This window comes from Carassius gibelio, chromosome A13 (genome assembly GCF_023724105.1).
Source record: "Carassius gibelio isolate Cgi1373 ecotype wild population from Czech Republic chromosome A13, carGib1.2-hapl.c, whole genome shotgun sequence".
Lineage (NCBI taxonomy): Eukaryota > Metazoa > Chordata > Actinopteri > Cypriniformes > Cyprinidae > Carassius > Carassius gibelio.
Window position 1 is genome coordinate 27861205 of NC_068383.1, and position 23249 is coordinate 27884453.

The 23249-nt window shown below is 37.9% G+C and overlaps 1 protein-coding gene across 2 annotated transcripts in view; it reads left to right on the forward strand.

Annotated features, from left to right (window-relative positions):
* wdr11 (WD repeat domain 11) overlaps positions 1-23249 on the forward strand; it is a 172749-nt gene that overhangs the window by 60406 nt on the left and 89094 nt on the right. For both annotated transcript variants that reach the window (XM_052613981.1, XM_052613980.1), the window contains exons 13-16: positions 1530-1605; positions 3637-3745; positions 8353-8477; positions 9312-9459. In XM_052613981.1, coding sequence (XP_052469941.1) covers positions 1530-1605; positions 3637-3745; positions 8353-8477; positions 9312-9459 — 458 coding nt within the window. The remainder of the gene's footprint in view (positions 1-1529; positions 1606-3636; positions 3746-8352; positions 8478-9311; positions 9460-23249) is intronic.

A 23249-nucleotide genomic window follows, 5' to 3' on the forward strand; every position in this document is an offset into this window, starting at 1 on the left:
TTTTGCTTACCCCATTTATTCTTAAAATATAAAAAAAAAACACTGTCAGGAGATAATAAAACAAAGTGCTTAATACTTAGGCTACATTAACACTGCAAGCCTTAATGCTCAATTACGATTGATTTTTGCTCAGACCTGATTTTGTATAGCTGTTCACATTGTTGTTTTAATTGTAGCCAATATCAGATTTTAAGTGTGAACAGACTGTACAAAATTATTGTGATTTTAACAGTAAAGAAAGTAAAAATGCTACAGTAAAAACCAGTTTCTACTAAAGTTTCCATATTATAAACAGTGAATAACTTTAATAGGTCTAAATTTACATTTAATGTAATTTTACAGTACAATTGTTTTTGTTTTTTAAACAATTGTACTATAAAAACATACGTTACATTTTAGAATCTGTAAACTTCTTTAGTAGACCACAAACAGCTTTTATTAAAATCAAGCTGCCAAAATTTTAATTACGTGCACCTTTATGTCAAAAGATCAAGTACTGACTCCTTTAAAAGTTGTCATTATTTCATTAATTGAAGAGTTTAAACAGTCAGATGTCAAGCAAAACAAAATAGTACAGACTGCCCACTCATGTTTCTTTCTCACCCTTCAAGCCCTTAACAATTCTGCCCTGCATGAACTATATTGTTAACCCAGTTAACAAAATCTTCAGGGACTTTTACAACCCTGTTCTTTTTCAACAATAATCTCCTTCTGGACGACAAAATACCTTCAAGTTTTGCTCTGTTTTTTTTTCCCCCTCTCTCACTAAGTTGGGTTTAGCCCTTGATAGGCTGGAGGCCCAGTACACACTTGTGCAAATAAACACACAACAATAAATAAATCTAATAAATTATGTAAATATACAAACAGGTTACAAGCCCTTTAAGCCACCACAGTCTTTACTACTTATTTAAATACTGTAGGTAGTCAACCAAAATTCCTATGATTACCGTGAAAGGGAAATTTATAATTAATACAGAACAAGCCTAGTTTTCTAAACCACATTTACTTTGTCACTACAGTGTCCACATTAATGTTACAAATAAATGTTTGAAAATTATATTTTATAATTCACTGATGCATTTCAGCAGGTCATGCATGTATTTATTTATTATTTTTCTTTTGAGACAGAGCCCTACACTCCATCAAAATATATAATTTCCATGAACAAGAAACAGATTCTATGATTTAATAAACAAAAAAAAGTTAAATTAAAAAATTATAATAAAGAAGATAGATAGAGCAATTACCACAATGACTAACCATCACACCCTACTTGTGCAATGACTGAACAACAGTGGAGGAGAAGTTTGCTTTTCTCCAAGTATCCACATAATTTGTAAAATAACAATAACAAATAAATAAAATAAAAAAGCTTTGGATTAACATTGTTAACCGTGGGTTATTGTGCCTCCAAGTTTGGCATTTTCAAAGGTGCACCTAGCATGTTCAGCTAGTTAAAAATGTCATTCATCCATTAATTTATTTATTTATCACAAAATGAATGTGTTGTGCTTTCTCTCTTTTAGGGCGGTGCTTTGCATTTCGAGGTGAACGTGGCAATGATGAACCAGCCATTGAAATGATTAAAGTGTCCCATCTGAAGTGAGTAACAGATGTTTTCCAGTTGCAAACACCTCAGTGAGCACTTACACACTTTAGTCCCTTTGGTTTCCCTAAACAGCAATGCATTTTGTGTTGACAAATACAGACACACACAAACTACTTTCATTTATTATTTCTTTAAAGGTGTATAGGTTGTGCACTTTAACCAGCCTTGTACTGCCTCTCTTTTCTTTCATTGAACTATTTTAACTATGGGAATTCCTGAGTGATTGTTTAACCATGCAATGGCAATTTTATTTATTTATTTATTTTTATTATCACTTTCTAAAACTGCAGTTTGAAACTGTTCAGTCAATCATCAGTCAATCAAGAAAATAAGACAAATATAAAATATATATAAAATATATATCCTGCAAGATGTATCGTCACCCATAGGTGGAGGGTAAACCAACTTCAGGGTAATGCCTATTTCACACATAATCCGTCTGCAGTGTGTATACAGTCCGTGTGCGTTTCGTATGTGGTGCTGAAGCAGCACGGACTCATTGTGCTTTCACACAGGACGCGTTTGCAGTCCGCTACTGATCCGCAGCTGTTTAAGCCCACAACACAACATTTGTCCATTATTTTGATATCAAATCATGTAAAAAAAAAAAAAAAAAAAAAACTTTTTCAGCATTGTGATACTCTTTCATCACAGTACAGTAACATTCTTTCATAGACATATTGAAATTCAAATATAAACAACTTATTACTCATGCATTTGACTGCTAGGTTTTTAAAATAAGTGCTGCAACACATTTAAACACAACATTTAGGCTATCACAAACATTTAGAAATTAAAACTCACCACTGACATAAACAGTCGACTCTCGTGCCTTTTGCATTTAAATCTTTATTACACACAATCCAACGGGTCTTAAATAACTTCTCTTTTTCTTGTTTTAAATCTAGTCAAAACCCATGTGTTGCGTGTGAATCACAGTAGGCTTTAATTAGTATACATTTATTGTGAAATGACTGCATTTCCGTATCAATCCATGTTCATTTTTACCGCGAACAATGAGCTGTCACTTTAATTCAGCGCGTGCAGCACAGCAAAAACAGACTCTGTATGTAAACGATCGCTGCACTGCTGTAGACGCACTACTGCTCCTGGAAAGCACTGACGGACCGCAACCGCGTGCAATGTGAACGCTGGAATCCGTTAACATGGGTGCGTTAAAAAAACTACGCAACGCATACGCACCGCAGACGGAGTATGTGTGACACGGGCGTAAGGCTAAAAGTAGCCAAATGTGTTAAAAATCATAAACCCAGGTGTCTGCTATAAAAAAAATGTTTAATGGAACTGAATTTGTATTCAGTGTGATTACAATTTAATAAAAATGTTAGAAATGTATAATTATATAATGTTAAATTTCCATGGTTATTCAAACAGTGAATAAATTATATATAGAAAGTGATATTATCACTTACATTGGTCTAATGTGAGTTTAAGCAACTCTCAAAAAAAAAGAACTTATTATAATCACTGAGGCTTTATACACAAAGAAATTAATATCTTATTTACATTGTACATACATCTGCTCTTTGTTGTTTATGAGAGAATTTAGCGATGACTCATCTGAACTTTTCTGATTAGCCATTGCATTCCTAAGCTCAACAGAATTGTGTGTGTTTGGTTAAATTGCGCAACACTTTAAAAACGCCCAAAATGAAATGCGATTCAAAATGAGCAGATCCTAAGATCTTAAAGGTTTTTTTTTTTTCTTTTTACAAATATCTCAAAGCATTGCATTGACCATTTTTCTGTGCTCCTGAATATTTCTGTGATCTCTATTTGCAAGTTATGTGTGAGCATGTACTTCAATGAAGTCTGATATTTACCTGTACATTAGATGGTTTTAAAACACTTTTTCTTCCCAGTCAGTATCTAGTATTCAGACAGACCTTGGCATAAGGGTACTAAGGTTAATTTTAATGTAGGAAACACTTTTTGATCTAATGACAATTTCAAGTAAAGTTTTGAGAACAAAATAAATGTATGTGTACATGGGTCTTCTTTAGGCAGTACCTGGTGGTGGTGTTCAGAGATAAACCTCTGGAACTCTGGGATGTGCGCACAGGAACCCTTCTGCGTGAGATGGCCAAGAACTTCCCTACTGTCACTGCCCTGGTACTGTATCAAACTCACAATGTTCCACGTTGCTTATAGAGTTTGTTCTTAAAATATTAAGTTGTTTTGAACTATGGGTAAATATGTGTTAGCGACTAGAAATTAGAACATTTGAGATGATTTTGAAGCATAGCAAAATCTAGTTAACCCTCTGTGGTTCTTCGGTCATTTTTGACCCGAAAAATGTTAAATATCGTAGCTTTATCGGAATGGTCCGAAACTTGGTGACTTTATTGGTACTTGGTATATGAACACCCAAAAAAAAACTGGGGACAGGATTTGAAAAGTCTAAGTGGTCGTAAAAAAAATAGTCACACTCAGGGTCTTTGGGTCAAAAATGACCCGCCATAGGAAATGAATGGGAAATTTGCAAAAATATGAAAATACTGAGTTTTTTTGTGTGTACAATATACAAATCAGCCACAATGCAGAAAAAAAGCACACAACAGTGAAGGGGTGAATCTCTAAAACATCAAGAGTGCAAAACAGACAAAAAAATTCACACACACACACAAATGAAAGTGTATCAGTGCAAAAGTTAATTTTGGGAAATGTGTGAAATAAAAGCAATTATTCATCAATGTAAGAAATAAAGTGCACAGCAATGAAAGCATGAGGCTGTAAGCCATCAAGGTTGCAAAATAGACACACTCACTCACTCACTCACTCACACACACACACACACACACACACACACACATAGGGAAATATGAGACTGGTGAAACTGTAACAGAGAAATGTGAGAATATGTGAAATAAAATCAATGAATCAAATAAAGGGTGAGACATTGGATCCAAAATGCAAAAGTCACATACCATGTCTCTCTCTTGAACACATACACACACACACACAAGCACGCGCGCACGCACACACGCACAAACAGAGTAAGGTCAAAGGATTGAATTCTTCCCTAGTAACCTCCAGGCCTATTCGAGCGACCCAGGCCCAGTGTGACACTTTTTTTTATTTTTCTATTTTCCATTTACATGTACTGTTTGAAAAGTATTATACGTTTGCTGTTATTTTTGTTTTTTGTTCATAATTGCTGTTGGCAATTTTGAAGATTTACTGTTCATTGAATTGCAAAAAAATACTTTTAATGGAAATGTTTATAATAAAAGGTTAACAAAAATATGTTATGATTGAAATAATGTAATTTTTTTTATTAAGTTAGAATTAAAACAATGGGTAAAAAAATGCTTTCCATTTGTTCTCTTTCTAGTGCAATGTTCAGGTTTGACTGTATTATAAAGTAAAACTGGCACTTGAAATGACCATTTAAACCAACCAAACAAACAAAAAAAAAAAAAAAAAAAAACTTGACAAAAATAGTCTTTGAGAATCTGTAATTATATATTAAAATCCACAACCTGAAATAAATAGGCAAATATGTGCAAAAATCACTAGAATTCACAAGCCTTTCTACAGAGAGCTGTATAATGTGCTATTGCATGATAAAAATGCTTAATTTGTCCACCAGATGGCACCAATCTAATTTCAAAAATTGTTTTCTATAGGCCTTGGCTGTACTTTAAAATAATATACAGCATTATAAAAAATAAAAAAAATACATACATATATATATATATATATATATATATATATATATATATATATATATATATATATATATATATATATATATATATATATATATATAAATTTTCTATTATATTCAATGGGAAAAAAATTGATCATAATTATTGCATAAAAATGTATTATTATCATAAAATTCCCTCAAAACACCAAAAAAGAAAGAAAAAATATTATTGAACAAAAATACATTTGATTGATTTTACTGGAAAAAAGTATACCTGAATCCCGCCCTCCGGGTCATTTTTGACCCTAAGGTCCTGAGTGTGACTCCTAAATGAAGAACCCCAGAGGGTTAACACAGGAAAATTGGATGTCCCTATGTTTAGGTAATGTTTGTGCTTCAATGAAGGCTGTGCTTTGCTATAAAACAGTTATTAAATTGACTGGAATTGACTAGCCACACTCTTGTCCATCAAGAGGGTTGGGATCCTGCAGGTGTTCTTTGTCAGTGCAACATTCCTAGAGTTCAGTCAGGGATATTCTTACATGATCCTGACACCAAAGTTCCCACTACTCCTTTTAGGTACCAAGTGGTGACCCAGCCTTGGCGTTACAGTGTGTACCTTGCACATCTATTTGGGCTGCACTTAGAGCTTCATGCACTCTGAGAAGCTCTTCTTCTGTTTTATTTGGAAAGCAGAAGGGAAGGCTCTTTTTAAACAGAGGATGGCCCATTGGATTGTGGATGCCATTTCCTTGGCATACCAGACCCAAGGTGTGCTTTGTTCCTTAGGAGTCAGAGCACACTCTACAGGGAGTCACATTCTTCTTAGCTTGTGCAAACGACGCCTCTCTAGCAAACATCTGTAGAGCAGCAGGCTAACCATAACCCAATACCTTTGCAAGATTCTATAATTGCTGGGTTGAACCAGTTTTGTTCCGTGTGTTAGGTATGTTTTCTGTCCATGTATCCTCTGATACCCTGCTGCTGTCGAATTCAGTGGAGGAATTCAAGGCCAGGCCATAATGTCAGCTTGTGAACTCGAAGCAGAAATGAAGACAGAATCTCAAAATCCAGTCATGAAACTTACATTTTAATATGGACAGTCATGGAATTTGTCATTTAGCATAAATTATTCAAATCAAATCTCCATATGGACCAGTATCTGTAAATGTTAAGCCGCAAAAGTTCTCTGCGCGTCTCTATGTGAATTAATGAATGGCAGAGACGTGCGGGTTTGTTTACTATATAGACTGAAGCGCATGACGCTTGCATTAATTTCAGCATCTAAGCTTCTGAGTTCTCTCTCCATCAAGCGATCTGAACTTTTCAGTTCATCTCAATGGACGCACAGCGCACCTGTATTTGATGCTCTGCAAACTCTTTGTGAAGGCGCACGACTCACCGTCGCTTTACAGATAGCACTATCTCACACATGCAAAGAGAGAGAGAGTGAGAGTCTTACCACGCTGAATCTACACGCTATATGTAAACTATTCTTTGTTGTCTTCTTCTGTCAAAATAATGGAGTTCATTTAGAATTATTCATATTCATTTTTGAACAAGCAGAAGACACACTGGTTTTTCCGGTAGTGGGCGGAGCTAATGCGCAAATGGCAATTTCATTGGCTGGCGCTGATCTTGTATCGTCCCTGTTTTGATTTCAGCAAATCAGTTTGACCGAACGCAGACAACGTGATTAATATTCATGAACCCAGCAGCTCATCAATTCATAGTGCATTGTATATACATTAGTATGATAGTAGAATTAGTAGTAGTATTATCTTTTAATAATAATTAATATGATCTATTACAATTTTTTTTTTACAGAAACCCTCAATGACCAAAAATATCTTAAGCATCACCACCAGTCTTAAGTTCAGTTAAAATGACAAATATGCATTCATTAGGCCTAAAAGTAAATTTTTACATAAAGGCATTGTGCTAGAAATATTACTATTATTTAGTCAAATGTATGTGATACTGCTACTACTGTTGAAAAAAAATATTTTTTTAAATTTAAAATTTTATTTCTTAAAGAAATAAATCACAATATTTCTTCCATGTTTTAATTTTAATAGCAAATTCCCTTTATTTACCAAAAATAAAATGTATTTAAATTTCATGAATTAAAAGACAAATAAAATTTGGGTGAAACTTGTTTACTGTTTTTCATAATTATATAACTTGTAGAAAAACTTGAACCTGTTAACTGTCACTCACGTTTTTGAAGATAGACTTGAATGTGCATGATACAAACCTAAATTCATGACTGAAACGTTTTGTAACATGATTTTGATGTGCCATTTACATGGTAATGCAATGTCTGATTTTAAAATTGGTTTTAAAGGATGAATTTTGAGATTTTATGTTTTCAAGTGATTTATAACTTCTGATGATTTCTAAAATGTGATAGAGAAAAAGGCAACGAGGAAGCCTTTTTTTTTAAACAAAGGTCAAAACTCCTTTTGTAATGTAGATTTTTGAGGGTGCACTCTTGTCATAAATTAATCTATTTCTTTTCCTACATAATTCTTAACAAAAAAATATTGGTAAAATATATATTTGGGAGTCTTAGACCTTTCCAACGATATATAGTTTGTCAAGATTAGATTAGATTTGATTAGATTAGATTATAGTACAGTCAAAATAGGCGTCCCGTATACGGGACGTGGTGACAATTAACAGGACACAATTGTAAATAAGTATAAGGAATGGCATTGGTTTTATTTTTAGTGCTAAAAAATTATTATATTTTATTAGCATATTTTTGTGTTTTGCTTTGGTACCGAAACTGATAACGAGAACCGTGGATTTTCACTGGTATCGGTACCAATACTGAAATACTTTGGTAACGTGACAACACTACCTGTATGTATGGAGGAATGGCACATGTAAATTCCACTCACTTTATTTATTTATTTATATCACATTTATTTATTTTTTAAGTATCACTTTTGTTTGGGGCTCCCGAGTGCCAGTACATTGTCACAATGTCTATAGTCAGCAGTAACCAGAATGTTATGTATGTTTCAATGTGATAAATGATAACATTTATTTGTGTTAACAGGAGTGGTCTCCTTCTCATAACCTTAAAAGTCTGAAGAAAAAGCAGCTAGCTGCACGAGAGGCCATGGCCAGACAGACCACCCTCGCTGATGTTGAACAGAGCAGTGTAGAGTCCTCTGTTATAAGGTCTGAATGGCATTTACTGATCTTCTTGTTGTTTATTCTTCTGGAGAACACAAAAAGAGATTTAGTGAATAATGAAAACAAATATTGACCAGAGCTCCAAAATCTTCAATTAAGCAGAATTAAATTATTAATATATAAAACTCCTGAATTATATTACAAATCTTATGAAGTACAGAGAGATTGAAAATTATTAAGTCTGTCTAAGTGCTCAATGCTGAAATTTAAGTTATTTATTGAAAATATTCCCTTCTGCATGAGCTTAAATGTTATTTTTGCTTATACTTATTTAAACTTGGTGCATGAAGATGCTTTGAACCATGTTTGATGACATCGATGCCAAATAGCATTGGTTTTCACATGCCTAGTCATGCCATGTTAAGTTTGAATATGCTTGAAGAATGAATGAGATTTCAGCGGAGGTGATGCCTTTCAACAAATAATTAAAATTGTAGACTGTTTATTACACAAAAAAATAAATAAAGAATAATTTCAACTTGATTTTAGAGCACGATTAGAAACTTAGCACACAGGGTGGATGGGCGACTCTTATTAAACTTAGTGTGCCTTTTGCCATTGTACAGTTCTATAGTAAAAGTTTCCAATATTCTTGTATAAAAAAAAATGGTGGACTGTACATTCTTCACCATTTTTCATTTTGTGTTCCATGGAAAGTGAGTAAAATAGGTTTATAGCATTTATAGCACAGGTTTCTAGAATTGATTCACTAATTATTGTTAAATTAGAATTTTGTTACTGCACTTTAAATTCTCTAGTCTAAGTGGTTTGTTGTTTCAATCTGAACTCTTAACAATACTCTCTGTTGTTGTTTGTCAGTCTGTTGCAGGAAGCTGAGAGTAAATCTGAAATGAGTCAGGGCATATCAGCTCGAGAACACTTTGTGTTTACTGACACAGATGGACAAGTCTATCACATCACTGTGGAAGGCAACAACGTGAAGGACGGGGCACGTATTCCACCTGATGTGAGTGTCCTTCATATGTGTTTTGCATTCTGTGTAACTGACAACTGTGGAGTCGTTTTGTTATTCATTTTTTATCCTGATCAATTTTGTTTTGTTTTCCTGTACAAATGTACACAAAGTTTCAAATTATTTTGTAGCAACTATTTACTTGCTCTTATACATGATCTTGAAATGTTTTCAATTTGCTGTTTGGTGAAACATTTAAAATTTGTCAGGCCAACACAGACATTTCATTCAACAAAACCTAGACAAATGATAGTCCAAACAATAAACATTCACCAGGTGCTTACAGACAAACACTTTAGACTTTGGGTGATCAATCCCAAAAATCCACTATAGGATTCTGATGAAAGGTCTCAAAAGTGGAATTTTCTTCAAATATCCACTCAATAAGTATATTAGAATAAAACCACTCGTATTAAAAAGTCCCTCTAAAGGGACTAATTTTTTATATTTTTATATAATAATAATAATTATGTCTAACCAGCTCAAAAAAAACAATTATGGAATATTATATTAACAGACTATCCAAATTTTTATAAAACCTTTAGAAGCATGGTTGTGTCTGTCACTTTAAAGGTGCCATCTGTAATGTTTGGCAAAAAAAAATCAAGTCATACTCCACATTCCATAACAGATGGGGGCAGTATGCATCAATAAAGTGAATTGGTCTACTCTAGAGTAACAAACGAGAAACGGCATAGTCTCTATGCTCCGCCCCTACCTTCACAACAACACTACAGCCATAGCCGAAGCCTAACTGTGCGTTCACACCGCCGGCGTCTAGAGCGTCAAAAATCGATCTTGCCGCTCTGCTCACGACGCTGCAGAAAGATTTGTGAGCGCTCAGACGCTCTGACGTAGATCGAATGCTTATTTTGTATTTAAAGCGGCCGCAAAGCAAACAAGCTTGTTGATCTCGTGCAGACTAACCACAAGGAGCTTTAAGTTAACCTCATTAAATATTGTTGTGGACGAAATATTATGATCCTTTACTTAAAATGAACAATCTCAGACACCTTGGTCCACGTATCACTTTTAATTTATTTTTGATGTCCCTGTACGCAAACAGGGACACATCATAGATTAATACAAACGCTAAACAGCAATAATCAACCTGTCCTTTATTCTGCTTGGGAAATAATGTGCCAACTCTCAAGCATTCAGCGTGAGACACACGCAATTGACTCTTTTCACACGCTTTCACGCCACACATACATTTTTTCACGCACAGAAAAACCACGAAGCAAAGAGGACACGGAGACCAACATACTAGACAGAGCAGGTTAGTTATGATATAATAAAATGGGTAACGTTAAGTTATAGCTAGCTAATTATCAAATGCAGCTACGGTTAGCCATCGCTAACATTAGCACGTTTATCGAACAGCCTTCGATACATTGCTATGTTATAACTTCCCGAAAACAAATGCACAAACATATAAAACAAACTTCTATTGAAATACTAACAGCATCTAACTTACTGTTAGAAATGTTGCAAGTTCGGAGTCGAGCCTCATTTCTTTATGGTCCATCAGTTGTCTCCAGCGATTGAAAACAGTGCCGATGTTTACTCTGGGTCAGCTCCTTTTCTTATCGGATTTGATTTGTGATTCCGAGCACGGTTTTTTCCCTGTAGCGGGTGGTGGTGGTAGGGGTCTCTTGCCAAGGGCTTGAGACATCATTTCTCTCTCTTCCCTGAACTGAAATGAAGTAGTAGTGGGCTGTACTGTTCAAGTACACGCCCACAAGCCGTGCGAGTTATTCGTGTATTGCAGGTTGGCTGGTGGTTATGTTGCCCGCATACCGCCTCCCATGGCCGAAACTGGTATTACGACACCTGTCGGGCCGGGGCTAGTAATGCTAATGCTAATTAAGGTTGATATCTCTGCAGCACTATAACTTGACATTTTTTTTATGACATAATCGCCCTTGTTTCTTCTCATTCTTTTGATGCATGAAGGTCATGTTATGGATATTTTTACCTCAATTTTGCATATGGCACCTTTAAAGGTATGGTGTACCCAAAGATGAAAATTATATAATAATTTACCCAGGGTGTTCTAAACCTTTCATGTGTTCAACACAAAAGAAGATACTTTGAATAATGTGGGTAACTAAACAGCTGCTAGTCCTCAGTTACTTCCACTGAAGATAAAAAATATTATCAGAGTCATTGGGGAACAGAAACTTTTTCGATACTCGCTTTCTTAACAGTTATTACAGCTGGAACAACTTGTTGTTGTGTAAACGATGACAACATTTTAATTTTTAAGTTAACTATCATCGTTAGCAACTGAAATGCTTCCCTGCAAACTATGATGTCACGCTGTCTGATCTCTGTTTCCCTGAGTCTCCACTAGTGGTCTCACTTCCCCATAAGCACCTCACCGCAGGGTTCATCATTAGATACAGGACAGACCATTAATAACTTACCCATTCAACCCTACATCTGGTAAGCCTAGTGTTTAATGAGCGGACGTCAGCTCTTAATGTTTTAAACCTCGCAGGTTTATCGCATGCTGCGCTTGTGGGAAAAGGACTTTAATGGCACGCGTTATGAAGACTCCTTCTCTATGGAAATAAAGATTACAATTTCACGCACAAATGAGCTTCTCTAATACTTCTTCTAAAATTGATTTAATAATATCTGCTATTAGTATTATAAACAGTGCAAAATACTTATTTGTTTATTCAAATATTTTGCCCTGTGTAAAATACTGGACAAATCGATTCCGTATTGATTAGATACGGGACGTATCATTTTACCTTCAAATAAAAGATGATTCCATATTTCAAGGGATTAGTGGCAACCCTAGTATCAACATTAGTAGGATCAGACACGAGAGAAAAAGAGTAATTAATAGGGCCTAACCCTTTAACAACCTTTGTGGGGCCTTTCCATTTTGCAGAAAGTTTGGCCATAAAGCCATCATCTGCTATGGATAAGAGGTGAGTCAGTACCTAAACTGTATCCCCAACCTGCAATTGAGTCTCAGGGCTTAAAGTTCTCAGCTGGCATTGTGCCAGATCTCCGGTGTGCAGCATTTGGCTGGTAAAAAGAAATAACCCTACATAAAAAAAAAAAAAAAAAAAAACACCTTGTTGATATCACTTTCCAATCCATGAGTTCGCCTACCAGTGGTATGAGAGAAGCATAGCTGTCACCTCACCAAACCAAACTTACTTTACTAGCCAGTCAGAGCTTATAAAAGTGAGACACGCAACACGTTGACAAAGTTGCGAGGCGCAATGGTCAAAGATGTCCATCTAGCGCATATTAAGCAGCAGAGCTTTGTAAACAGTTCAGAGTAATCATGTCATTACCAAAAGAACGACATGAAAGCAAGAACGTTCAGGATTTTTCACACATGATCTCTTAATGGTAACATCCCGGTAATTTACCAGTAAAGACTCTGTTTAGGGCTAAACTCTTCCTTTGTATATGCTGTATTTTAAATTGTTTAGTGTTCATCTGGGGAAAAACATTGTGCATTATCTCAGATTTGTAACATAAACATACTTGAAAAGAAGACTACGTATGCACTTCTTACCTCCTACCAGCCCTGACAGCACCCTCTGTTTCAAAGCCTCATGATATTGTCATACAATCAGTGTTGATACATTATGTGTACCCCGGATGATGATAGGGTTGACTTCACAAGTTTCCAGATCTGACCATGCAGTATGCCCTCCTACTTGAAGTAAGCTAATGCTGGTCGACATCCAACTTCCGGTTGAAGGGGAACGCTGGTGCATTTGGCTGCCGCTCTTTTCTCCCATTTAGTTTGTGATAACGGTTTTGGAGCTTTGAAGACCGCTGTGTCGTCTTAATCTATGGTGATGTGGGATTAGGCATCACACGTTGGATTATTGCTTCTGAGTTTCTGCTACCGGAACCAACTCTCCTGTTACCCTGCTCTGGATTTACACTGCTGCGAGGCTGCTGTTAGTGTGGATTCCTCCTGCATGGTATTAAGGTACACTGCTTGTTGAAACTAAAAAAAACTACTATTTGACAAATGAGATTTATACAATCTGCGGAGATGCTTGAATTCTCCGATGTAAACGCTACATACACTGATCTTCAAGGGGCAGTTTTACACATCTATTATCTGATGTTGTCTCCTATCCCACATTTTTTTGTAAACCTCAAAGGCTGCCATACAGACCTGTTAGGATTAACTATAACAACTTGTCTGCGTCCACATAAAAAGATCTTCCTCTGGCATTTTCTGAGTCTCCGTGCCTGTTGAAATCGGCATTTTTATAATCTGTCAACAACAACGCCTTTGTCTTTATCAGACATCATTGTGGGAAAAAAAATGTGACCTTTTATATCTGATTGAAACAAGCAGTTGGATGGTCGTCTTTTTAAAGGGATAGTTCACCCAAAAATCTAAATTATGTCATTAATACATGTCGACCCTCATGTCGTTCCAAACCTGTGAGATCTCTGTTTATCTTCGGAACACAGTTTAAGATATTTTAGATTTAGTCCGAGAGCTTTTAGTCCCTCCATTGAAACTGTGCGTATGGTATATTGTCCATGTGACATCAGAGGGTCAGTTAGAATTTTTTGAAGCATCGAAAATACATTTTGGTCCAAAAAAAAAAAAAAAAAAAAAAAAAAAAAAAAAAACTACGACTTTATTCAGCATTGTCTTCTCTTCCGGGTCTGTTGTGACAGAGTTCAAAACAAACAGTATGTGATATCCGGTAGCCACATTAAAAAAGTTAACAGCTTAAGTCATTTGTGGATTAATGCGTGTTGGAGACGCGAACCGTTTAAATGATTCAGTTCGATTTGTTGAAGTGGTTCAAAAAGATCCGGTTACATCGAAGGATTCATTCCCGAACCGGATATCACAAACTGCTTTGTTTTTAACTCTCTCACAACAGACACGGAAGAGAAGACAATGCTAAATAAAGTCATAGTTTTTGCTATTTAATGAAGTGAAGTGACATTCAGCCAAGTATGGTGACCCATACTCAGAATTTGTGCTCTGCATTTAACCCATCCGAAATGCACACACACAGAGCAGTGAACACACACACTGTGAGCACACACCCGGAGCAGTGGGCAGCCATTCATTCTGCGGCGCCCGGGGATCAGTTGGGGGTTCAATGCCTTACTCAAGGGCACCTAAGTCATGGTATTGAAGGTGGAGAGAGAACTGTACATGCACTCCCCCCACCCACAATTCCGTCCGGCCCGAGACTAGAACCCACAACCCTTCGATTGGGAGTCCAACCCTCTAACCATTAGGCCACGACGGTTTTTGGACCAAAGTGTATTTTCGATGCTTCAGAAAATTCTAACTGACCCTCTGATGTCACATGGACTACTTTGATGATGTTTTACTTACCGTACTAAATCTAAAATATCTTAAACTGTGTTCCGAAGATAAACAGAGGTCTCACGGGTTTGGAACGACATGAGGGTGAGTATTTTTTTGGGTGAACTATCCCTTTAACTATGAAGGGGTCGGGTCGTATGATGTTAAAAAAAAGTCAAGTCACCTTTATTTATATAGCGCTTTTAACAATATAGTTTGGAACAAAGCAACTCAACAGCATTAAATAGGAAAATAGTGTCGGGACACTTTTTGCTTTATTGACACAACAAAGCCTTTATGCTTTATTGACACAGGCAGTTCATCATTGAACTCAATGTCATCAACAAAATCACTTTTAAATAAGTGTCCCCAACTAAGCAAGCCAGAGGCGACAGCAGCAAGGAACAAAACTCCATCGGTCACAGAATGGAGAAAAAACCTTGGGAGAAACCAGGCTCAGTCGGAGGGCCAGTTCTTTTCTTGTCAGAAGAAACCAGCGGTTCAATTCGAGGCTGCAGCAAAGTCAGATTGTGTCAAAGAATCATCTGTTTCCTGTTTTTTATTAATTTTATCATATAAATGTTTCTCATTTTTTTTATTAATGCCAGTGAGCAAACAGGGATAGTATATTCATTTACAATCGATTATTTACACGTAAAAAAAAAAAATGACTAAAGGGAATCAAAATAGTTTTAGGGTTTAATTAATGTTTCAGTACACACAAGTTAATGTATAACAGTTATATACATCATAAAATTATATAAATAGTTACTTACCTTTCCTAATCATGCAGGCTGCCACTGATGTCCACTGAGACACTGACTGACCATTAAAATTTAAACAGAGTGAGGCAGGAACCATATTTAACCCAACAGTTGGGTTATAACCCACTCCCTTACGCCGTAGACTGACATGGACCTCTTCAAAAATTTAACAGCATGTCAATTCTACCTGGACCTCAAGTGCTGTTATTGGTCTTCTAGAATCCCTGCCTCCGTATGTGCTTCAGTTTTGTGTGTGTTTATGTGCACTTTAATATATTTTAATGTTACACCTTCTTATATAAAATAAAACAAAGCAGATATATACATAGCATTATACATCAGTAGTTGTCCACGAAAAACAATCAAGTCATTGTGGAGTTGGAAAGAATGAAAGTGAAGTGACATACAGCCATGTATGGTGACCCATACTCAGAATTCGTGCTTTGCATTTATCGCATCCAAAGTGCACACACACACAGTGAACACACAACCAGAGCAGTGGGAAGCCATTTATGCTGCGGCGCCTTGTTCAAGTGCACCTCAGTCATGGTATTGCCGGCCCAAGACTCCAACCCACAATCTTAGGGTTAGGAGTCAAACTCTCTAACCATTAGGCCACAACTTCCCCTGTTCCATTGTTGTCTCCTTTTTTACTTTTAAACAATGATTTAATGATTTGATATTTATTTGCAACAAGCCGCTTCTTCAGCTTTTGCCATGGTCTGCGGGTTACACCAGCAACATGCCTGTGGACACTGCAGACTAGCGGTTTGCATGTGTACTGCACATCGACACGGACAACGATGAAGAAGTATAAATGAAAACTGACGCATAGCCTTCAGCGTAAAGACTCAGCTGCTCAGATTGGGTTGTTTAAGAGTGAGGAGGAAGTGATCAGAGGTGTGCAGTGTAGAACATGGAGCACATGATCAGTGTCTTGTGTAAATAAGGTCCAATCCATTTATGTAACATATCTCATTTGTGCATTAATGACTATATTGTTATATTAAATGTTATTAATTAAAGCAAAGCAAGTTACTTTACCTGTGAACAGCATTGTTGACTCTGCTCCCCTCAAATACAGTGCGGAAATGGTGGGACAATTTGTTATAAAGCTGTAAATTATAATCAGAATCACACATTGTGTGAGAAAGTAAAAGTTACACCCAAATAATAAAAAAATAATTCCTCAATACCTAAATATTTATTATTTTCATTCTTGTTGCCTGTTATCAAATGCACATTTTGTAAAGTACTATAAATGAAATATCCTGGATACAGCTCTACATACCCCTCTGTATGGATCAAAAGAGTTTTAAAACATTCCCTTTCAGTGTTTTGAGAGTATAAAATCTGCAGTTTCAAACTTTTCTGATGAAAGAGGAGATGAACAGAAAATTGGTCCCTTTTTTGTTCTTATTATCCTTTCATCTCCTGCAGGGCTTTTTCACAGTGTACTTATTTCTGATCATTTGATCAGATCCATGTTTTTTTCTATTTCACTGCATATTTTGTGTTTACATGCAACCCATATCTCTTCTCCAAAATAATTATCCCTTAAAGGTCCTATGACATGAAAATTTCACTTTCTGAGGTTTTTTAACATTAATATGAGTTCCCCTAGCCTGTATATGGTCCCCAAGTTTCTAGAAATTTGAATCGGTGTAAATTGAGATTTTTCTATCTTTCTCTGCCTTTGAGAAAATGGAAGCTCAAACGGGCTGATCTTGAATCTCCTCGTTGTGACGTTGTAACGAGAATTGTTACCCTCCCTTTCTCTGGTTTGCCCGCCCAAATATTTACATATAATTCAGTCGCAATGTCAGCACAGGCGTTTCAATCAGACTTTTATGATATGGATTCGACGGCACTGGCACAAACAGTGAGTAACAGTGTTCATTAATGCCTGATCTGTGATTTCTGATGGGTATCTAATCATTCAAGTTCACACAGACTTTCTTTCTAAATTGTTTAATACTGTTTATGCATCAGTGAATCAAGCCAGTGACTTAACGATCAACTTCACGTTGTTTCTCTTAGTAGCATGAAACAAATCTGTTATTTAAATTGTGATTTAACTACAGAGAGTGATCAAAGAACGCTCGCTTTTTTCCGGAGCTGTTACACATCGCGAGTATATCTGCACACTTGCCCAAACTGCCGTTACAATGAATGACACTGTTATGCTGCACAACGGAGCTCTTACTGTATTCATGTGTTTGCTGTTAGCTGTGGTGAAAGCATTTTGTGAGATAACGTGTTGCAATTGGGTTGTTAAGTGATGACGTAAGAAGCGCTGTTTCCGGGTCCAAGCCTCAACTCACTTCACTTGAGAATACGACCTCAGCAGCTGTTTATGAGCACTGTTTATTCATATTAATCATTTAAGCTAAACGCTTTCAAACGTACGGTATACACTACAGTCTCCGTGCTCACAGCGTCCCAAACACAAATAATTTTGATATATATTTTTTATATTTATATTTTCATTGCCTGGCTATCTGGGACTTCGGTATGGAGTTAAAGGTTAAGATTATAACTTTTATAACTTCGCTAATATTCTATCACATTGTGAGTTTGTATTAGCACCTTTTGTTGTTTTCTCATGGTAACTGATAGAGCGTTTGGACACGGAAGCGCTGCTACGTGACGTCAGACTTAACAAGCGAATAATGACGAGATCACTGCATCCACGCGATAAACAGGCTCTGTCTACTCAATGCTCATCACTGCAGCCTTTCATGTGATGGGAAAAGATCGAAAAAAATAATTATATAATCAACACTTCCACGATTCGTTAGTCTCGACAGCTGTAATAGTAATATATATACATATACAGTGGGGCTCGAAAGTTTGGGCACCCTTTGCAGAATCTGTGAAAATGTGAGTAATTTTCAAAAAATAAGAGTTGTATTTAAGAGAATAAGAGAATGTTATTTTTTATTTAGTACTGTCCTGAGTAAGATATTGTACATAAAAGATATTAACATTTAGCCCACAAGACAAAAAAAATGCTGAAATTATTAATCAGAATCAGAATCAGAATACTTTATTAATCCCCAAGGGGAAATTCTTTGTCACAATATCCCGCCTTTCAAGCATAAGAAAGTGAATAAGTAAAAATATAAATAGTATAAAAGTATAAATAAACATAAATATAAAAAGCAACATGGAATATTTCACATATAAGTATTAAAGATAATATTACACAGAAACAGGGATATTGTCAGTTAAAAATTAACTAAATGTCAGTGTATCAGGCACTTAGAGGGAGGCGTTATAAAGTTTGATGGCCTCAGGGAGAAATGACTTCCTCTGACGCTCTGTGGTGCATTTCGGAAGAATAAATCTTTCACTGAAAGTGCTCTTGTGTTTGAGCTGCACATAATGAAGTGGATGGGATACATTGTCTAGGATGGCATGTAATTTGGACAACATCTTCCTCTCAGGCACCACCGCCAGAGAGTCAAGCTCTACCCCCACAACGTTGCTAGCCTTACGGATCAGTTTATGGAGTCTGTTAGCATCTGCAACCCTCATCCCTCTTCCCCAGCATGCAACAGCAAACATGATAGAACTGGCCACCACAGACTCATAAAACATTCTCAACATCGTCCTGCAAATGTTGAAGGACCTCAGCCTCCTCAAAAAATAGAGACGGCTTTGGCCCTTCCTGTAGAGAGCTTGAGTGTTCTTAGCACAGTCCAGTTTCTTGTCAATGTGCACTCCTAGGTATTTATAATCCTCCACAGTGTCCACAGGGACCCCCAGGATGGAAACTGGATTCACCGGTGTCTTTGCTCTCTTTAGATCCACAACCAGCTCCTTCGTCTTTGTCATGTTGAGCTGCAGATGGTTCTGCCCGCACCATGTGACAAAGTCCCTCACCACAGCTCTGTACTCGGTCTCATCACCCTCTCTGATGCATCCAACCACAACAGAGTCATCAGAAAACTTCTGAAGATGGCAAGACTCTGTATGGTAGTTGAAGTCCGTGGTGTAAATAGTGAAGAGAAAGGGAGAGAGGACAGTCCCTTGCGGGGCCCCGGTGTTGCTGATTATGCTGTCTGATACACAGTGTTGCAGGCGAACATACTGTGGTCTGCCAGTCAGGTAGTCAACAATCCAGGACACAAGAGGAGCATCCACCTGCATCGCTGTCAGCTTCTCACCCAGCAAGGCCGGCCGGATGGTGTCGAAAGCACTCGAAAAGTCAAAAAACATGATCCTCACCGTGCTCGCCGGCTTGTCCAGGTGGGGGTAGATACGGTTGAGCAGAAAGATGATAGCATCCTCAACACCAATTCTGGGCTGGTATGCGAACTGGAGTGGATCCAGGATGGAACTAACCATAGGCCTCAGCTGCTCCATGACCAGTCTCTCCAGGGTCTTCATAATGTGGGAGGTCAGTGCCACGGGTCTGTAGTCCCTGGAGTTACTAGGACGTGGTGTCTTTGGCACAGGAACTATGCAAGATGTCTTCCACAGTACAGGTACCCTTTGGAGACTCAGACTCAGATTGAAGATATGATGAAGTACTCCACACAGCTGGGAGGCACAGGCTTTAAGCACCCCAGGACGAACACCATCAGGCCCTGCACCCTTATTTGAGTGTAGTCTCCTCAGCTGTCTTCTCACCTGCTCAGAAGTGAGGCACACAGAGATTGGAGGAGGAGGAAGAAGAGATGAGTCATTTGGCTGGAGAGTGCTATTAACCTGTGGGGTGGAGGATGTGGGTGAAAGGATGTCCCAAGAGGAGGAGGGAGGACAGTGAGGAGGAGAAGGGAGTAGTTGGATAATAGGTGAGACAGCCGCAGAGTTAGTGGGTACATGTGCATGAGAGACAGTATCAAATCTGTTGAAAAACAGATTAAGTTCGTTGGCCCTGTCCAAGCTGTGCTCAACTCCACTGCAGCCATTCGATCTGAAGCCAGTGATGTTCCTCATGCCGCTCCAGACCTCCCTCATGTTGTTTTGCTGGAGTTTACGTTCCAGCTTCCTCCTGTACTTCTCCTTAGCCTCTCTGATCTTCATCTTTAGCTCCCTCTGAATGGCCTTCATCTCCTCCCTATTCCCGTCTCTAAAAGCCCTCCTTTTGGCATTCAGAATGTCTTTAATGTCCCTAGTTACCCACGGTTTGTTGTTTGGGTAACAACGTACAATTGTTGCTGGGACAATGCTGTCCACACAGAAATTTATGTAGTCCGAGATACACTCAGTAAGCCCATCTATATCCTCTCCATGTGGCTCACAGAGTGCACTCCAGTCTGTCACCTCGAAACATCCCTGAAGTGTTTCATAGGCCTCATCAGACCATCTACTCACAGTCCTTGTGATCACAGGCTGCCTTTTCACCAGAGGCACGTAACAGGGATTGATGTAAACCAGGTTGTGGTCTGACCTGCCCAGGGGGGGAGGGAGGAAGAGCTATATGCATCCTTGACGTTAGCATACAGCAGGTCCAGGATCCTCTCCTCTCTAGTGTGGCATCTCACATACTGGGTAAAGTTGGTTAGTGTGTTCAATTCATATTGACGTGGTTGAAGTCACCCGAGATCACTATGAGGGCACTCGGGTGTTTAGTCTGAAGTTCAGCAATGACGGAGTAAATAACATTACACGCCGACTAGGGGTGTGCCGGTTTCAGAATTGGTGATGACGGTTATGACGTGAGTCAAAAGTGATGGTTCATAACATAACCGTCGGGGGGGGGGATTAGTGGATCTGTCGTAGAGTCAATTGGTTGTTCTTGGAGATAGCGGGTTAACTCCGTATCAGCGCCACTCTGATCGGTAAAGGGGCAGAGATTTCAGACCTCCGTTTATTAAGGAGATCTGTCACAAAACTCATCATCCGCACCAACGTTTTTTGAGCAAATTTCAAAGCCGCACCCGCCCGCCATCCACTGATTGTTTTGCGATGCAATGCTTTGCTGATGCGAGCCGCAAAAAAAGCCATTGTCTGTTCTAGAAAGGATGCAGCAAAGATATTTAATGCTAATGTATGAAGCATAGGCCTACGCTGAGTTTCAGTTACGATGAGATGTGCTCTAGTTCACAGTACAGTGCAAGTGAACGCGGTGCGCTGGTGCTTCCATGTCACGGTTATCATTGTCTGCTATATTTGCTTTTTATTTATCAAAATACATGCAATTGGTTGATGAAACATTTATTAAAATTAAGATAAAATTTGTACAAAACTAAATTCGTTTTTAAGAAAGGTTTTCTACAAAGCAAAATTTTATGAAGTGGTAAATATCATGTCTGACGATTTACAAAACTTTATTAAGTGGTAAAAACCATGTCTCCCAATATATTGCGCATCGTATGATCCTATCTAAAAAATGAAAATAATTTTTGATAAAAAATGTTTGTAAAAAATATTTTAATGACACGGTTTTGGCGGTTATAGAGTTCTAATGACGGTGTTCAACTATAACCGCCGGTCTCACGGTTATATACTAACCGTCACACCCCTAACGCCGACGTCGGGTTAGCAGAGGGCGGAACATAAACAGCAATGGCAATAGCATGTGAAATTTCCAGTGGCAGATAATATGGCCGGAGTCCTACAGCAAGCAGTTCAGTGTCCGGGCTACAAATACGCTGTTTAATCGTAATGTGACCTGGATTACACCATCTGTTGTTAACTAGAACGGCAAGCCCCCCACCTTTACGCTTACCGCTCTTGTTGCAGTCCCTGTCAGCTCGAACAATCTGAAAGCCGTCGATGGAAACGTTGTGATCAGGAATATCCGAGTTTAGCCAAGTCTCCGTAAAGCACATTAAACTACACTCCCGGAACTCCCTCTGACTCCGGGCTAACCCTGTTAGCTCGTTCATCTTATTAGGCATTGACCTCACGTTGCCCATAATGAGAGAGGGGAGACACGGCTTAAACCTCCTTCTCATAAGTCTCTGTTGTCTGGAGCCCTTTCTCTTCCCTCGCCGCCTCATTCCACCTCTGCAACCTCTGTGTGTCCTCCTCCAGATCTCAGTGGGGATGTCTATGGGTCTGTGCGCCGCAGTCGGCTTCAGCGCGATCAGCTGGTCCCGGGTGTAAACAAAGCAGCCACGAACAATTCCGTGGCTAACAAAAACTTTCTCAAACTGCATGATTAGAGAGAGTCTATTTTAAGTTAAATTACATATGGATCAAATCACACCAGTGAAGTTTAAAATTAGAATTAAAGTTAAAAATAAGGTGACGAAAAGACGGGGCAACTGCAACAGGCTGCATGCAAGCTGGCGCATGCGCACTATATAAAATAACCCCACTCAAAAGTTTGGGAACCCTTGGTTCTTAATACTGTGTGCTGTTACCTGATGATCCTCGACTGTCTTTCTGTTTTGTGATGGTTGTGCATGAGTCCATTGTTTGTTCTGAACAGTTAAACTGAGCAGCGTTCTTCAGAAAAATCTTTAAGGTCCTGCAGATTCTTCAGTTTTCCAGCATCTTTGCATATTTGAACTCTTTCCAGCAGTGACTTTATGATTTTGTGATGCATCGTTTCACACTGAGGACATTTGAGGGACTCAAACACAACTATTTAAAAAGGTTCAAACGTTCACTGATGCTCCAGAAGGAAACAAGATGCATTAAGAGCTGGGGGGTTAAAACTTTTTTATTTTTTTCCATTTAGTTCTGCCCTTCATAAGCAACAGAAGATACTTGTATGTTTCCCGGTA